This window comes from Tympanuchus pallidicinctus, unplaced genomic scaffold, assembly GCF_026119805.1.
Source record: "Tympanuchus pallidicinctus isolate F22 unplaced genomic scaffold, pur_lepc_1.0 scaffold15, whole genome shotgun sequence".
Classification (NCBI taxonomy): domain Eukaryota; kingdom Metazoa; phylum Chordata; class Aves; order Galliformes; family Phasianidae; genus Tympanuchus; species Tympanuchus pallidicinctus.
The window spans coordinates 25,601,127-25,614,264 of NW_026294669.1; the positions used below are offsets into that span (position 1 = coordinate 25,601,127).

General features: G+C 44.4%; 2 protein-coding genes across 12 annotated transcripts in view; one reads left to right on the forward strand and one right to left on the reverse strand.

Moving 5' to 3' along the window:
- The window catches only part of CDK15 (cyclin dependent kinase 15), a 34,746-nt gene extending 24,371 nt beyond the window's left edge, over window positions 1–10,375 (reverse strand). For 3 of the 7 annotated variants that reach the window (XR_008204922.1, XM_052676356.1, XM_052676358.1), the window contains exons 1-7: window positions 9,587–9,761; window positions 8,539–8,688; window positions 8,291–8,388; window positions 7,592–7,671; window positions 3,461–3,555; window positions 2,623–2,685; window positions 539–662 (exon numbers count right to left, since the gene is read on the reverse strand). Coding sequence is in view for 6 of the 7 variants with exons in the window: in XM_052676356.1 (XP_052532316.1) it covers window positions 539–662; window positions 2,623–2,685; window positions 3,461–3,555; window positions 7,592–7,671; window positions 8,291–8,388; window positions 8,539–8,688; window positions 9,587–9,697 (721 nt within the window). In the remaining variant the exon portion in view is untranslated. Of the gene's footprint in view, window positions 1–538; window positions 663–2,622; window positions 2,686–3,460; window positions 3,556–7,591; window positions 7,672–8,290; window positions 8,389–8,538; window positions 8,689–9,586; window positions 9,762–10,312 lie in introns of those variants that run through there. The other 4 variants (XM_052676354.1, XM_052676352.1, XM_052676353.1 and 1 more) reach the window with 4 other exon arrangements.
- Window positions 1–13,138, forward strand: part of ALS2 (alsin Rho guanine nucleotide exchange factor ALS2) — a 54,763-nt gene that overhangs the window by 6,795 nt on the left and 34,830 nt on the right. For 2 of the 5 annotated variants that reach the window (XM_052676295.1, XM_052676299.1), the window contains exon 1: window positions 10,473–10,532. The gene's annotated coding sequence lies outside the window, so the exon portion shown is untranslated. Of the gene's footprint in view, window positions 1–6,428; window positions 6,610–10,469; window positions 10,533–10,747; window positions 10,850–13,138 lie in introns of those variants that run through there. The other 3 variants (XM_052676297.1, XR_008204916.1, XM_052676298.1) reach the window with 3 other exon arrangements.

Below are 13,138 nucleotides of genomic sequence, written 5' to 3' on the forward strand. Positions count from 1 at the left end.
CAGAACAGTCTTTCTGTGGGTACAATACATAAATGATAACAATAATTGGAAACAGAACATTATTTCCTCTCAGTTCAATAAACACAAGGAGTCCCAGTGCAAATTCCAATCAATTGACAAAAAATTGTGTCTGGAAGATACCTCTAGGGCAGATCAGATCAAGCAATATGCTAAGATGTGCTGGGCTTTACCATTTGTGACTGAAGCAGCCATCACAAACTGATGCCAAGAAAGCCCGTCTGTTCAGTACATTGTTGTGGACTTTACATGTCACTTGATTGTCTGAAGATAAAGGGGTTGATTCTCAGTTCTCTTGAACTGACTTTATGTGGCAGTAATTGCTCTGACTTAAGTGAGGTTACTCCCTGCAACTAGTAGTGCAAAGACAAGAAAGACAAGACTGACCACAGAAATACTTTTCTGAAGTTCAGTAAGAGGTTATGCTTCTGTGCCTTTACTGGCTGTGGATGCAGATCTATATGCATGCTAAAGCTTCAGTCTGAGCAGATATATTAGCAGCAATCAAATTGTGACTCACCGAAGTCAGCTAATTTGAGCTCACCAAGACAGCTGATGAGCAAGTTCTGGGGTTTCAGATCACGGTGAAGAATATGTTGTTGGTGGATGTGTGCCAGGCCTCGCAAAAGCTGGAACATGAAGAGCTTGAAAAAGCCAACAACAACAGAAAAAGAAAGAAATGATTTGGTGTGAATTTGCATTCATACATGAGCTCTGAACTTTGTAAGTCCTGGAACAAAGCAGAGGCAAAGCAACTGAGAAATGAGTAAAAATCTCAAAAATGAATAGAGTTGTCTGAGAAGTAGAAAACTATGGTGGGATATGATTGCTTTCAGGTGGAATATTTCTCCACTAAGGCAATAAAATGCAGTCCCTAATTTTGGAAATTCAGCTTCTCTCTAGAAGTGTGGAGTGTTGACTGCAGGAGCTACGTGCCAAAACACAGTCTAAGCTTTCGGAACAGCAGATATTCTGACCTCAGTGTTGACAACGAAGACATGAAGCTAAGCATGATAAAGGCTTAAGGAGCTGAAGATTTTCCCTGTTGAGCCAGTTATACCAGCAGAGGGAGTTGTGGGGCTGCTTCTCACACCTACACTGCCTCTCCTCGGCCCAAGCTTGACCAGTGAACTGACTCGTTTGGCAATGTGAGCTGTTATCTTCAAGCTGGGAAAATCAAGAAAAGAGAAAGGCAAATAAGAAAGCAAGATAGAAAGAAATATCTAACTCCTACCGCTATGGCAGTATAAATAAGCCTTAAGCAAAATAAGTTGGATAGAAACAAGGTATGAAATTGGATAGTGGCTAGAAAACAAAACACAGTAGAAATACATAAATAGAGTTATCAGAGAAAAGATATTTTTCACAAAAAGCTTAACCTGAAGAGGAAGATAAACAGTGACACCCATAGGTAATTTTTTGTACCAGAAAAGTGTCCCTGTGATATTCTGCACACTTGCATAACACTCAATAGGAATCACTCAGAGGAAAAAAACATTTGCCAGCAAAAAAATGAAATGAACTAGATGAACCCCCTGGAGGACCAGTAAATCATTTTTGTGATTTGATTTCTGCTGACATTGAGGGCTTGAGGCAGGAAAGAAGAGCAGCTGGCTAGTTTTACTCACACAAATGCCAGGGAGTACATGTTGCAGCCGTGTACTCCATGTGCTTTACAAGCCTGCCTGGTAGTAGAGCCCTGGAAGTCTGTGCCCAAACTACAGCACTGCATCTTGGACATATCAGAGCTTTAACGATGTTAAAACTCAGGGCCCCAAGAAACTACATTAGAATTGGTGTTGCTTAACAACTATCCGAAATAAGATGTGAACAAGGTGGCAGCATTTGAAGATGACAGAAGTATTTAGATTAGCCAAGATAAGAAGTGACAGTGAGAAACTTCAGAGAGATCTGACAAAGTCAGATGAATAGGCGGTTTGATAAGGTACAAAGTTACTGTTGACAGCTGTAAGATAAATTAACTGACGCTACTCAGGAAAACGACCCAGGCATTCACCGAGGACATCTGCACTGAAACTGTAAGTCAGTGTGCAGCAAAAAGCCTGAAAGTTAATTAAATGTGAAGATGTGTACAAAGAAGGATCAGAGACTATTATAACATCAATCTACAAAGTAATGGTACATCTTCAGCTCTGCTCAGTTCTAGTCAACCTATCCCAAAAAGCTGTGGCAGAAACAAAAGAGGTTTAAATGACTGAATATGAAGACATTATCAAATAAAGAAAGAGTGACATTTGAGAGCTTTTAAGAAGAGGGATTAATAAAGTATTCTAATTATAAGAAGATACAAATCTGTGTAAAGACAGATTTGCTTGCCACAAGATGTCATTGTCCACAAAAGCTGAACTGGGCTTATGAAATGGAAAGAATTAACTGCAGAAAGACTTTGGAGACCAAGAGGTAGTCTGTTACATCTTTTATCAGTCAGTTTTTCTCCAAAGTGCTTGTCATATATGGAACAAATAGATACTAGTAAGAGCTTAAAGATGTTTGAAGCACTGCAGCAATTTACTGTCACCATATAAGAGAAAAATAACATTCTCGTTCATACTTTAAGGGATGTGAGTCTTTTAAGGAACTCACCATAACATTGCAAGGATGAAGTCCTCCAGGATGCTGGGCCATGTACTGTGCCAGATCTGTGTGCTAAATAACAGCAGATAACTTGAGGCAAAACAGTGAGAGTAAAGTGCTTTTACCAACTGTGTCTCTTCTGTATGTAGAAAAAATGAAGATATCGCTTTGACCTTGGAGAACATTTAATTTGATGCAGCACATAAGGATGTGCCTAAGTGCTTGGTCACATCGGGGAGCTGGCTGACCTGTTATCTCTCCCTAGCAGTTTATGGCCTGAAGTTGATAGTTAACAGAATTCATACTTGTGCCAGAATTAATCATAAAACTGCAGAATGAATAAAACATTCTCATAATTTTGTTGATAGCTGTTAGCAAAAGCAACAGAAGTAGTCTCTGCTCATGCAGAGAACTCAGTTAATTGGCATCCTGCCCTACCCATGATAGTATCCTGCAGCTTGGTCTTGGTGAGCCACATGAGGTCAGGGACAAATTTGATACCAGGATGTGAGCTGGCATCGTTATTCCCTGTCCTTGTGGTGCTCAAGAACAGTACTGTTATTGTATTGTCAAGGCAGAAATGGACGTAAATAGTTTCTTCCACCCTCGTGTAGATGAGATGTGGTATCATTTTTGCATACAGCTGCTGCATACACTGAAAAAACAAAAGCAAAATTGTGTGTGGTAATCAGGAGATCAATAAGGGAAATCAGTCATTGCACTAAAGGATTGCAATTTGTTTCTTTGCCAGTGTCTCATAGTGCAGCAAATTCATTATGCAGCCACTGGTCTTCCCAGTACTTCCCAGTACTAGCTTCACAGGAAGCCAGAAAAAGGAATAACTCACCATGTACTCAAGGACAAATGTTAGGGTCTCCTTGGTCTGGATAATATCATGGAGCAGCACAATGTTGGCATGTTTCAAATGCTTGAGAAGAGAAGCTGGAGAAACATAAAAGTAAGATCAGCTTCAGTACTGCTTCTGCAAGTTCAAGGAGATTGTACGTGCAACAGAAAATAAAATTGGGGGGGAACTATTCCAATCTCAGCATTTCTGTACAGCAGCATATACTGAATGTGGAAGAGGATGGAACAGCTCCTTAGAGAAGCAGGAATTAGTGCTGTGGGCTAGGCAGGAGCCCTTCTTCTCTCAGAGGCACATTGCAGTCCTCAGCTGTCAGCTTCTGAGCCAATGAGAAATCCTTGTTCCAGGAAAACGCTGAGAAGCCGGGGCTGGGAGCTCCCAGTGCCACAGTGTGGCAGACTTGGGTCACCACTGAGCTTCACGTTCAGTCTGCCATCCACCTCCCAGCACATGCCCTCAGAAAGGCCCTTTGTGGACTTACGGGGATACATAGGTTTCCATGGTTTCCATCAGCTTCCAGCTTTTGGTGTAAAAGCTGCCAGAAGAAATCAGTCTATGCTGAATTTAGCTAGGTGCTTTTAGCATATTGGTAACTTTTTCCAGCTTCAGACTCAAAGAACAGAGATGAAGTCATTGAGTGCACAGTGATTTATGCAGCTCTGGCATGTTTTGTCTATTGGCCTGTCAGCCTCAGAGCTGCTCCAGCATTTTGCTTCAACAATGCAAACAAACAATATTTGAAGGTTTTTAGATTGGCAATGCAAACTTTGCATCTTACAACCTAACAATTTAGGCTGGTTCTAGAAGCCTTATAGGCCTAAGTACATGTCAGTAGTGAGACTGCTGAGCAGTAGAGATACTTGGTAAGTGCTGGAAGCAGCAGAGAATGTCAATTAGCTCTTGCACGGAGCTTGGTGCTGCTGGAGCTGAACTGCCACTGGTACTGCCACGAGTGCACTGTGGTATGAACCTTAAATATGCTTCACACTGTACCTAATAGCCTGTGAACTCAGTAATTATACTCTGGCTATATCCCAGCCAGACTCTATCTGCTATCGGAAGAGACTGCCAACCTGGCTGTGTGATACCTTGAAAATCCCACGTGGCCAAACTAATCTGTTGCTCCAGAGGAGCAGTTCAGAGGGTCTGCAGTGAAATGAAGAATTCGGCCCCTGTGCCTGAATCAGGCCCCTGGGAACTGCTCCTTGTTGGTTGCTTCTACAGCCTCCTGCTGCGGTGTCAGGTGCTACAGCTAGAACTGAGCTTAAAATGCATTTCAGCTCTGTGGTGCTTCCTGGGGTGAACTGGCTCTTTGTCAGTGGTGCACCATTCCTCCAGGGTAGATGAGAATGTGCCACATGAATAAATCTTGTGCTTTGTTTGCACTACTGACTTACACTGTAAATTTGAAGTGTCAGATGCTGCAAAGCTGAGCACTACACAAAAGATCTATTTAAAGTAGACTCTTTGTGAAATCACCCTGGTTTTCTCCCATACTGAATGAAGTTAAGACTCTCAACCTGTCCTACAGTAGAGCATGTTAAAGGGGTGCTGATCATTAGAACATCATTAGTTCTACATAGATAAAGCTTTTAAGACTTATTTCTCTAGTGGACAAGTGTAAAACCAGAGCAAAAAACACCACAGCAAGTGGGTGTATGCAAACTGTATAGCACAAACCATTCTGTAAAGAGCTATACTTTGGTATCTCTCTGCTTTCACTCAGAAACCAGCTAAAGAGTTTGTTCACTTTCTTATCTTAATTACACTGGTATAAGCCTGGAGCGAGTCCACTGACATCTCCGTTTTTTTCTGAGCTTCAAATGGAGTTGTCTGATGTGAGAGTCCCTCTGTGCTTGGGCTGCTATGAATGCTGGCACATCCGGCCTCTGACACTCCATCTCATGAGCAACAAAGTCCACCCTAGTTTTGAACTATGTAAGAAGTAGAAAACAAAATACGTGTGGCCTCTTACATGTGTAGCTCTCACTGACACTAGACAACAGGCTGGTGCAAAGGTTACATACTTCTGTGAAAGGAAGAAACTGGATTATGGTCCTCTTGGGATAGTTGCACAGATGAAAATAGAAGCTTAATCAAGCAGGCAGTTTGTGAACTTGTGTCTGTAGGGACACATAAATGCATTCAACCAAAATCAAGCACTTAAACAAAAGCATTTCTTTCTCAAGGAACTTGAGAAAGCAGCAGATACTTTGCCCCGTGCTCTGTGAAGGTGACCGATAGAATTTCTTGCCATGCTGAAAAGGTAAATGTTGTTAAGCACTGGATTTACTCAAAGTATTTCTCTTCAAGCTGGGATGTGTGATCCTCCACGTATCAGCTGTGTTTGTGCTAACACCATGCAGACTTCCAGTTCACAACTGCCCAATGTAAAAACTGCTGTGCTCTGCTAGTTCCTAGCAGACCTAGCTTGTGGAGGTGGCTTTGCATTTGTCAAAACAATAGCAGTATAGCTGTGTCTGAATTTAACCTAGCTCACTCCAGGGTTCATGGAGGCCTCTAGATTAGGGCAACCTTGGCTGAATGTTGAGTGAAAGGAGCACAGGTCAGAGTTCTTCCAGGCAAGCCCAGAGCCTGTGCATCTGTGCACTAAAAACAATTTGCATGTGTATATTTAGATGTTTAAAGCTGAGCATAAGGAATCTGAGCCTGTTTCAGTATTGAACACTGAGACATCAAAAAGACATTTTTTGAAATGGTTAACTCTGAGCTGTGGCCTGTGGATACCTTGTGGATGTGCAATGAGCATTTCTGTCAGCATGCAACTCTGACAGGAGGAGTGAGCTGAGAGACAGAGCAAACACAGGAGAAGCTGCCTGCTGCCCATGTGGCTAACGGTACAAAGACTGTTCTTCTCTTTTAAAGCATGAAATTTGGGAATGAGGGTCAAGCAGTGCACACAACTGACTGACTTCCTCTGTCCCACCAGGAATTCCCTGCATGCCAGGTTCTCTGTCCTTTGACCACTGGATCTGTTAAAGAATTCACTGTGGTGAAGCTGCATGACTTCCATGGAATTACATCCACTCAAGCCCTAGTGTGGAGGTGGGCATGGCACACAGCAGGATTGATGCCAGGGAGGTGAAGTGTGTTGACAGAACAGAAGCCAGGTGAGTCCAGCTCTGCTTAGAGCAGTACATCATTAATGAAGTTTGATCCCAACACAGTCAGTGCTGGAGCATCCAAGGACTGGTCTGGAGAGCAGATTTGACTCATGTTATTATTGATGTCATTTATATTTTTATTTTTAGTGTTCAAAATATGGACAGTGAGGGAAGGCTTCTCTCTTATTACACAGCCATAAAGGGTATAGCATCAGCCAGGCATCATACTTCAAAAAAGATGATGCCCACTAAATAAAATCTTAAATCTCTTCCAAAAACACAGAGATTGAAAACCTAGCCCCTCTTTGATATGCCTTGTATTAAGCTCCTTTATTACATATACTATGTTTGTTCCATTGCTTAGAGCCCAGAGTCTGCAGCTGCAGCCCAAGTTGTTCTTCCTCTGATTCTCCATGTAAGTGGGACAAAACATGTATCCCAAAACATGTATCCAGAAGCTGACAGCTGCAAAAGAAGTTACTTATCTCCTGTCATATCTCCCTCAGCTTTGGAACTTGTATCTGATACATCTTGACAGGCAACATGTCCCACATCCAGTAGCCCCACCTGGCAGATGCAAGTCACTCTGATCTGCCACTGCCAGAGGAATTTAGAAATAGCAGTGAGAAAGCAACCTGGATTGCAGGTAGGAGGTGTGAAGGGGTCCTATACTGCTGGAACAGACAAGCTGTGGCTGCAGCCAGCCCTTTCCTTATCGCAGGCTTGGCTGTATCTGCCTGTCACAATACACAGGCCAGCAGATTCCCCCTCCTTCTATAACATGCTTAGCCCCTACAACACAAAGATCTCCTTCATGAGGGGATAAGGACACTGAGAGTTTTGTGAGAAGCACCTTGTACACTCATTCAGCAAGAAAGGAATTAGGAAGCTGTCACACGGAGTTTTTTTCAGATTAAAACAAGTACTCTTCAAGAATGATGTCCCTCACTCTATACCAGTGTTTGACAAGGTTCAAGAAGGTTCTTACCTTCTCGAATGGCTGTAAAGGGCACTCCCTCCTCTGTCTCCAGGCTGATAACTTTCAGTGCCACCAACTGACCATTGATCCTGTTGGTTCAGAGCAAAAGGTCACACAGAGCACCTCAGTGCTTGGCATGACAACAACATTAACAAACTTCTGAGGTGCTTCACATTCATCCAAGCAAAAGTATTTAGGACTCACTCTCCCTTCCAGGCCAAACTTAGAAACGAGTTACAAATCTCTTGTCTTCTTGAGAAGTGGAATGGAACCAGCCCATCCAGACAGAGCAGGTATTGCTAGTGTGCCTTAGTGCTCCCATTCTTCCCTCTCACAGCTTTCCTGCTCCCATGTGATGGCAGTGTGCCCTCAGCCTCAATTTTGCTGTCATTCAGGAATTCCTCATTCCCAGGAAAACCCTTGCTCCATTTCTGATCTCCCTGGCATGCTGCCATGCAGCAAAATGCACAGGCGGAGAGTTCATTGCTAAATTGGAGGAGTTCTCTGAAAAAATTGGATGGGTCTTTGCAAATATTCCAAATTGGATGGGTTTTTGCAAATATTCCACTTAAAAGCAAACCCAGACATTTGATTAGTCTTTATCTTCCTACAAGTACTCCAAATTGCCCAGCTTCAAGCTTATTCTTCTGGTTTCTGTAACTGATAGGCATTGTGAATGCACTTACAGCGCTGGTGGTCCATGCTCACCTGCTGATCCCCCTGTAAACAGTTGCAGAGGACCCTTCACACAGCTTCTCCAGATGTACATAGGATGTGGCAGCTCCAAATGGGATGCCTTGCCTCTGCTTCATGAAAAAAAATGGTATACATGTTAGGCTGCCATGAAGAACTACAAGCTACCAGCATGTCATTCACCAGTTAAATATGGATTCACAGCTGGAATAATCATAAGATGAAGTATCTTCTGTCTGTCATTGTGGATGCTGCACACTCACCCATTTAAAACTCTCCACAACATCCTGTTCTTGGAAGGGATCAGTGTAAGTCCAAGGCCTCCACATTCTGCACCTTCGACTCTGGAGAGTGTGGAAATGCTGTGGCTGCTCTGAGAGCACAGGAAGGGCTGCTCTTGTTACATCTCTCAGCTGGCACAAGAACAGAAGGCAAACCATATCACTGGTGAACAACCATTTAACTGCAGTGGTTCTTTCCTTTCTCTTTGACTGCACTGGCTTTAAGCACTTCATTTTCAGCTCCCTCCCCATCATTCATGCTTTACAGTGACGATTTCTGAGACATGCAGAAGGGGAAAAACTGTCTGTATGTTTCTGTCTTGGTAAACGGTAGCTATGACAGCACACAGAGATAAAACTGCTGCAACTACTGAAGAAACTTCAATCCGAATCATTCTAAATACATGATATTTTATCTTACCGTTGATTTTTTCCTTTCCAGATAGTAATCTGTTAGGGCAGGGAATAAAAAACAAATGCAGGAGTAAAATTTAGAGAAGTTTAAATTTATGCCATTCTTCTTCTCCTCCCCCCTGCCACATTAAGCCTTTCTCACCACTGTATGCTTTGCACAGCCTGGTAATTTGGCCCACACTTCGTAACAGTGCCATAAACCATAACACCAGCAGTAACGAAGGGCAGGCAGCCTGCAGTCTCCTCATGGGCAGCTACATGGGACAGATGCCTGCATCGTCATTGAATTCAAACACAACAGAACTTGTAATCTAAGGCATGATGCCTCCTTCAGAACACTGATAGATAGATAGATCATTAGCTCCCTGTTTTATAATCTCTCAGTGTCACAGAGCTTACTGGAGTGCAATCTCTTCCCAGATCATCACATCAAAGGAACTTATTTGCTATCTAAGGCATGAAGCGTTCTCTCAGCGGTTTCACAAGCCTGAAGCTGCAATGCTTGATGCTGTCTAGTTAGAAGCTAATGTGAACACCTGCGCTTCCTTACAACAAGGGGAAGAGCCCAGGCGCAGTCTCTCACAGTGCAGAATCATTGCATGGTGATATTAAATACCTCTTCTGTAGGTGCTGCTTCCACGTGCTGAAGGCCTCTGCTGTGCTGGGAGCCCCTTCCCTCAGAGCAGCAACTGCAGCACCGTGCCCTGACAGCACTCACACACAGCATGTCTCCCCTGCTGTCCTGAGTCCTGCTAGCGCTCTCTCTTTTCCCATTTGCTCCCCCCTCTAGCTGGTCTTATGACTTGCGTGAGACCTCTGCCTCGAGCGTTCTTATGACTTCTGCAGTTTTTCTTTTAAAGTGCAATATGCAATGATCCAAACTCATGCTTGCAGTAGCTCTGTTGGCTTAAGCTCATTGGGTACATGTCCTCTAAAAATATCCGACATATTTTCACAAAAAAGGAAGATGGAAGATAGACAATAAATCCAAACCTGCTCATATGAAGCTCTTTTGCTTAAGTAACTCTCAGTGTGATAGATGAGGTAATTAACAGATTAGGTAATTGTAATGTATCGCGCAGGAACGGGCTGTGACTTTACTCATGTCTGTACAACTACAGTTTTGTATGCCGTTAGCTTTAAGCTGAGCTGCCTGAGCGGCGTGGGTGAGCAGCGCACACAGCAGCTGTGCATTGGCTGCCCGTCGCTGCAAGGCTTCCCACGCAGGAAGGCATTTCTGGGCGTTATGATCACGCTTTGAAAATATATTTATAACGGGCTTTGAAAATATATTTAAACACAAACAACGCGCGCGGTTTTGCAGCGGCGCGACCCTCCTGACCCACGCTAACACCACGGCCCGGCACGGAGGGCGGAACGTTGAAGCGCGGCTGCGCATGGCGGCGTTTTGTCTCAGGCGGGGACCCGTCGATGCGGCCGCCCGAGCCCGCCCCCGGGCTCCTCCATCCCGCCCGCTGCGCGGCGCAGGCCCCGCCCCGCGTCCCCCAGCTGATCCGTGCCCCGGCGGCGTGGGCGGGCGGTAGGACAGAGCGCGCGGCCCGGTGAGGCGCGAGGCGGCGCGCGGCGCGTTTTGCTCACCTGAGGCGTCCGCGCGCAGCTGCCGCTCGTTCGCGCTTTCACGCCGACGGTCTCCCCCGGGGGGGGCCGAGGGGCCGCCGTCCTCCGGCAGCCGCCGAGGCGGCGGGACGGGTAACGGGTGCGGAAAGTTCGGGGGAGGCGCGGGGACGCGGCCGGGCCTCTGCAGGAGAGGGGCTGGAGCGCGGCGCCAGGCAGAATCGCGCTGCTGAGGGGCCCCGCGACAGCTCCGTGCGTCGCCCGGGCCGTAGCGCGGGAGGCGGCGAGGGGCCGCGCTGCATAGGTGAGCCTGCTGTGGGCCTCCGCCGGGCCGCACTGACGGGGTGGCGGCTCGCGGGGCTCTGCGGGGCGGGGAGCGGTGCGTTCCTAGGGGTTCCTGAGGAGTTTTCCCTTTCGCCGTGAGGAGGTCACCTGAAGTCACTCTTTATCTCTTTTCACTTTCGCTTTGCGTGACTCGGTTTCTTAGGGCTGAGCGCGCTTTCACCTTTCGGCGTCCCTCAGAGGCAGCCCGGCCCGGCTGTGCGGGCGGTTACTGGCGGTGTGGCGCAACCCGAGTAGTTGTAGAGGGGCCGGTGTTCTCCTGGGTGGGGGCCTCGTCGCCGCTGTCACGGTACGCTGCCTTCATCGAAGGAGCCGTGCTCAGCAGCTGTCTGGCTCGGGAGGGAAAGCATCTGCATGTGTGCTGAATGAGGAAGGTGTGGTTTCAGAAAAGGGGGCTGAGGGATGCTCACAAATCTTGGAGCTTCTTGTCTGTTCGGTAGATCTTAAATTATTAGTTGGCTGTGTAATTTTCATCCCAGTTCTTTTGGCTAATGCTAGGAACTAGGAAGCTTAGAAATAACGTTTTCAGCAGCTGTGTGGATAACTTTGTGCAACAAAGTTGCAGTCCTCTTAGTTACAGCTCTACAGTTCTGTAGCAGTAAGCCAACATAGGGGGATGTTATAGAAGGATTTGTTATTATCTGTCAACTGTAGCAGGTAAATAAACTACCAGACGGTGGTACGTTTTCAAGGCTGATTGGAGTTCCGTTATTTTGGCAAGTCAGAGGTGTACAGGTTCTGTTCAGCCTTGTTTCTGTTCAGCCTTGAATATGAGATTACTTTTATGTCTGCGATACTCAGTACTCAATGTCAGTGAGAGCTGTAGTCCTGTAGTAATCAGATGAATGTTTACGCCAGGTCATTCCTTGCAGTAGCAGTTGTTGCAGTGTGGCAGTGTTTGATTTCTGGAGAATTGGAGTTAGCAATCTGCTCTGCTAGTGGGAGCCATGACATCACTGTCACAGTAGTAACCATCTGTTTGTAACAAAAATCCATTTCATAATTTGGATCCGTTTGGCAGTGTTAGCAGTTCTTCTCTTACAGTGTTGAAAAGAAAAAGTAGAAAGTAAGCATGTGGGCAGAGCAGCGCAGGTGCTGATAACTTGCCAATCCTTCATACCATGAAAGTGATATGCGGTATCTGTTTTTTTCACTTCTGTGATTATTAAACTTTGCTACTTACAACAGTTCAGCTGAAATAATGCAATTGTAAAGCTACAACATTATTGTATACAAATGAAATTAGGTGATAGGCTCAAAAGAAAATGGCGTATTCTGATCGTGAGAAAACAACTTTATAATGAGAACTTGTTACTAGAAGTAAAATAGTAAATTTTTGTGCAGTCGAACTTCATGAGACATATACGTTTTTGAGCCATTAAAAATAAATTCCTCAATGATAGAAGCCAAGCATATTAAGAGTTAATTTCTCTGGTCTTAAATATTTATGGCGTGATACGACTGTTGATACTCTGACAACTCTATCAAAGCTTCATATAGTCCACAAGGAAGTTATATATTTAGCTGCAGTCCTTCACAAAGAAGTGCCAACATCTTCAATAAAGAAATTCTAAGAACTGTATTTAAATGGATTTATTCCAAGCAAGAATGCATCACAAAATCAGAAGTTCTAGGAATGATTCTTTTCTTTTGATGTTTCGTCAACACCTGCATTACTGAAGTGTTGTATGGCAGTTTCTTTATCTTCAGACTTCCTCTGTTAGTGTAAAAATTGACAGTAGTGGGTTTGTTTTAGTTATTTGTTGTTGTTGAGAAAGAAGAGGAAGAAATGTCTTGAAAGCAGTATCTTTCTGATGATGAATGCAACTGTTTCTGATCCTAGAAAGTCTGATCTGACTTGATGTTTCTTAAGTGCAAAGTGTGTATGGCTCATTACAACACTATTTTGTTATGTTAATTTGATTTTTTAATTTTATATTTTGCTTTATATTTTTGTGATTCCTATCTGTTCTTTGCCAGTTCTGAAGTGCAAATCACTATTTTGGTGTCCTGCATCTGGTGTTACAAAGGTCTGAATGGTACCTCATTATTCAGAGCACCCTAGTGCTGGAGAGTACTGGAATTTGTGTGTTACTTCAGTTATTTGTCACCATGATGAGCATTATTTCTAATTGTGAATTGAAACTTTTCTGTATGCAGTTTACAGCTTTGTATATATTATCTCTTGTGATCAAGACTTGTCTTTTTCTGTATGAGGGGTTCAAATATTCCAGATTTTTTTCTTGGAGAT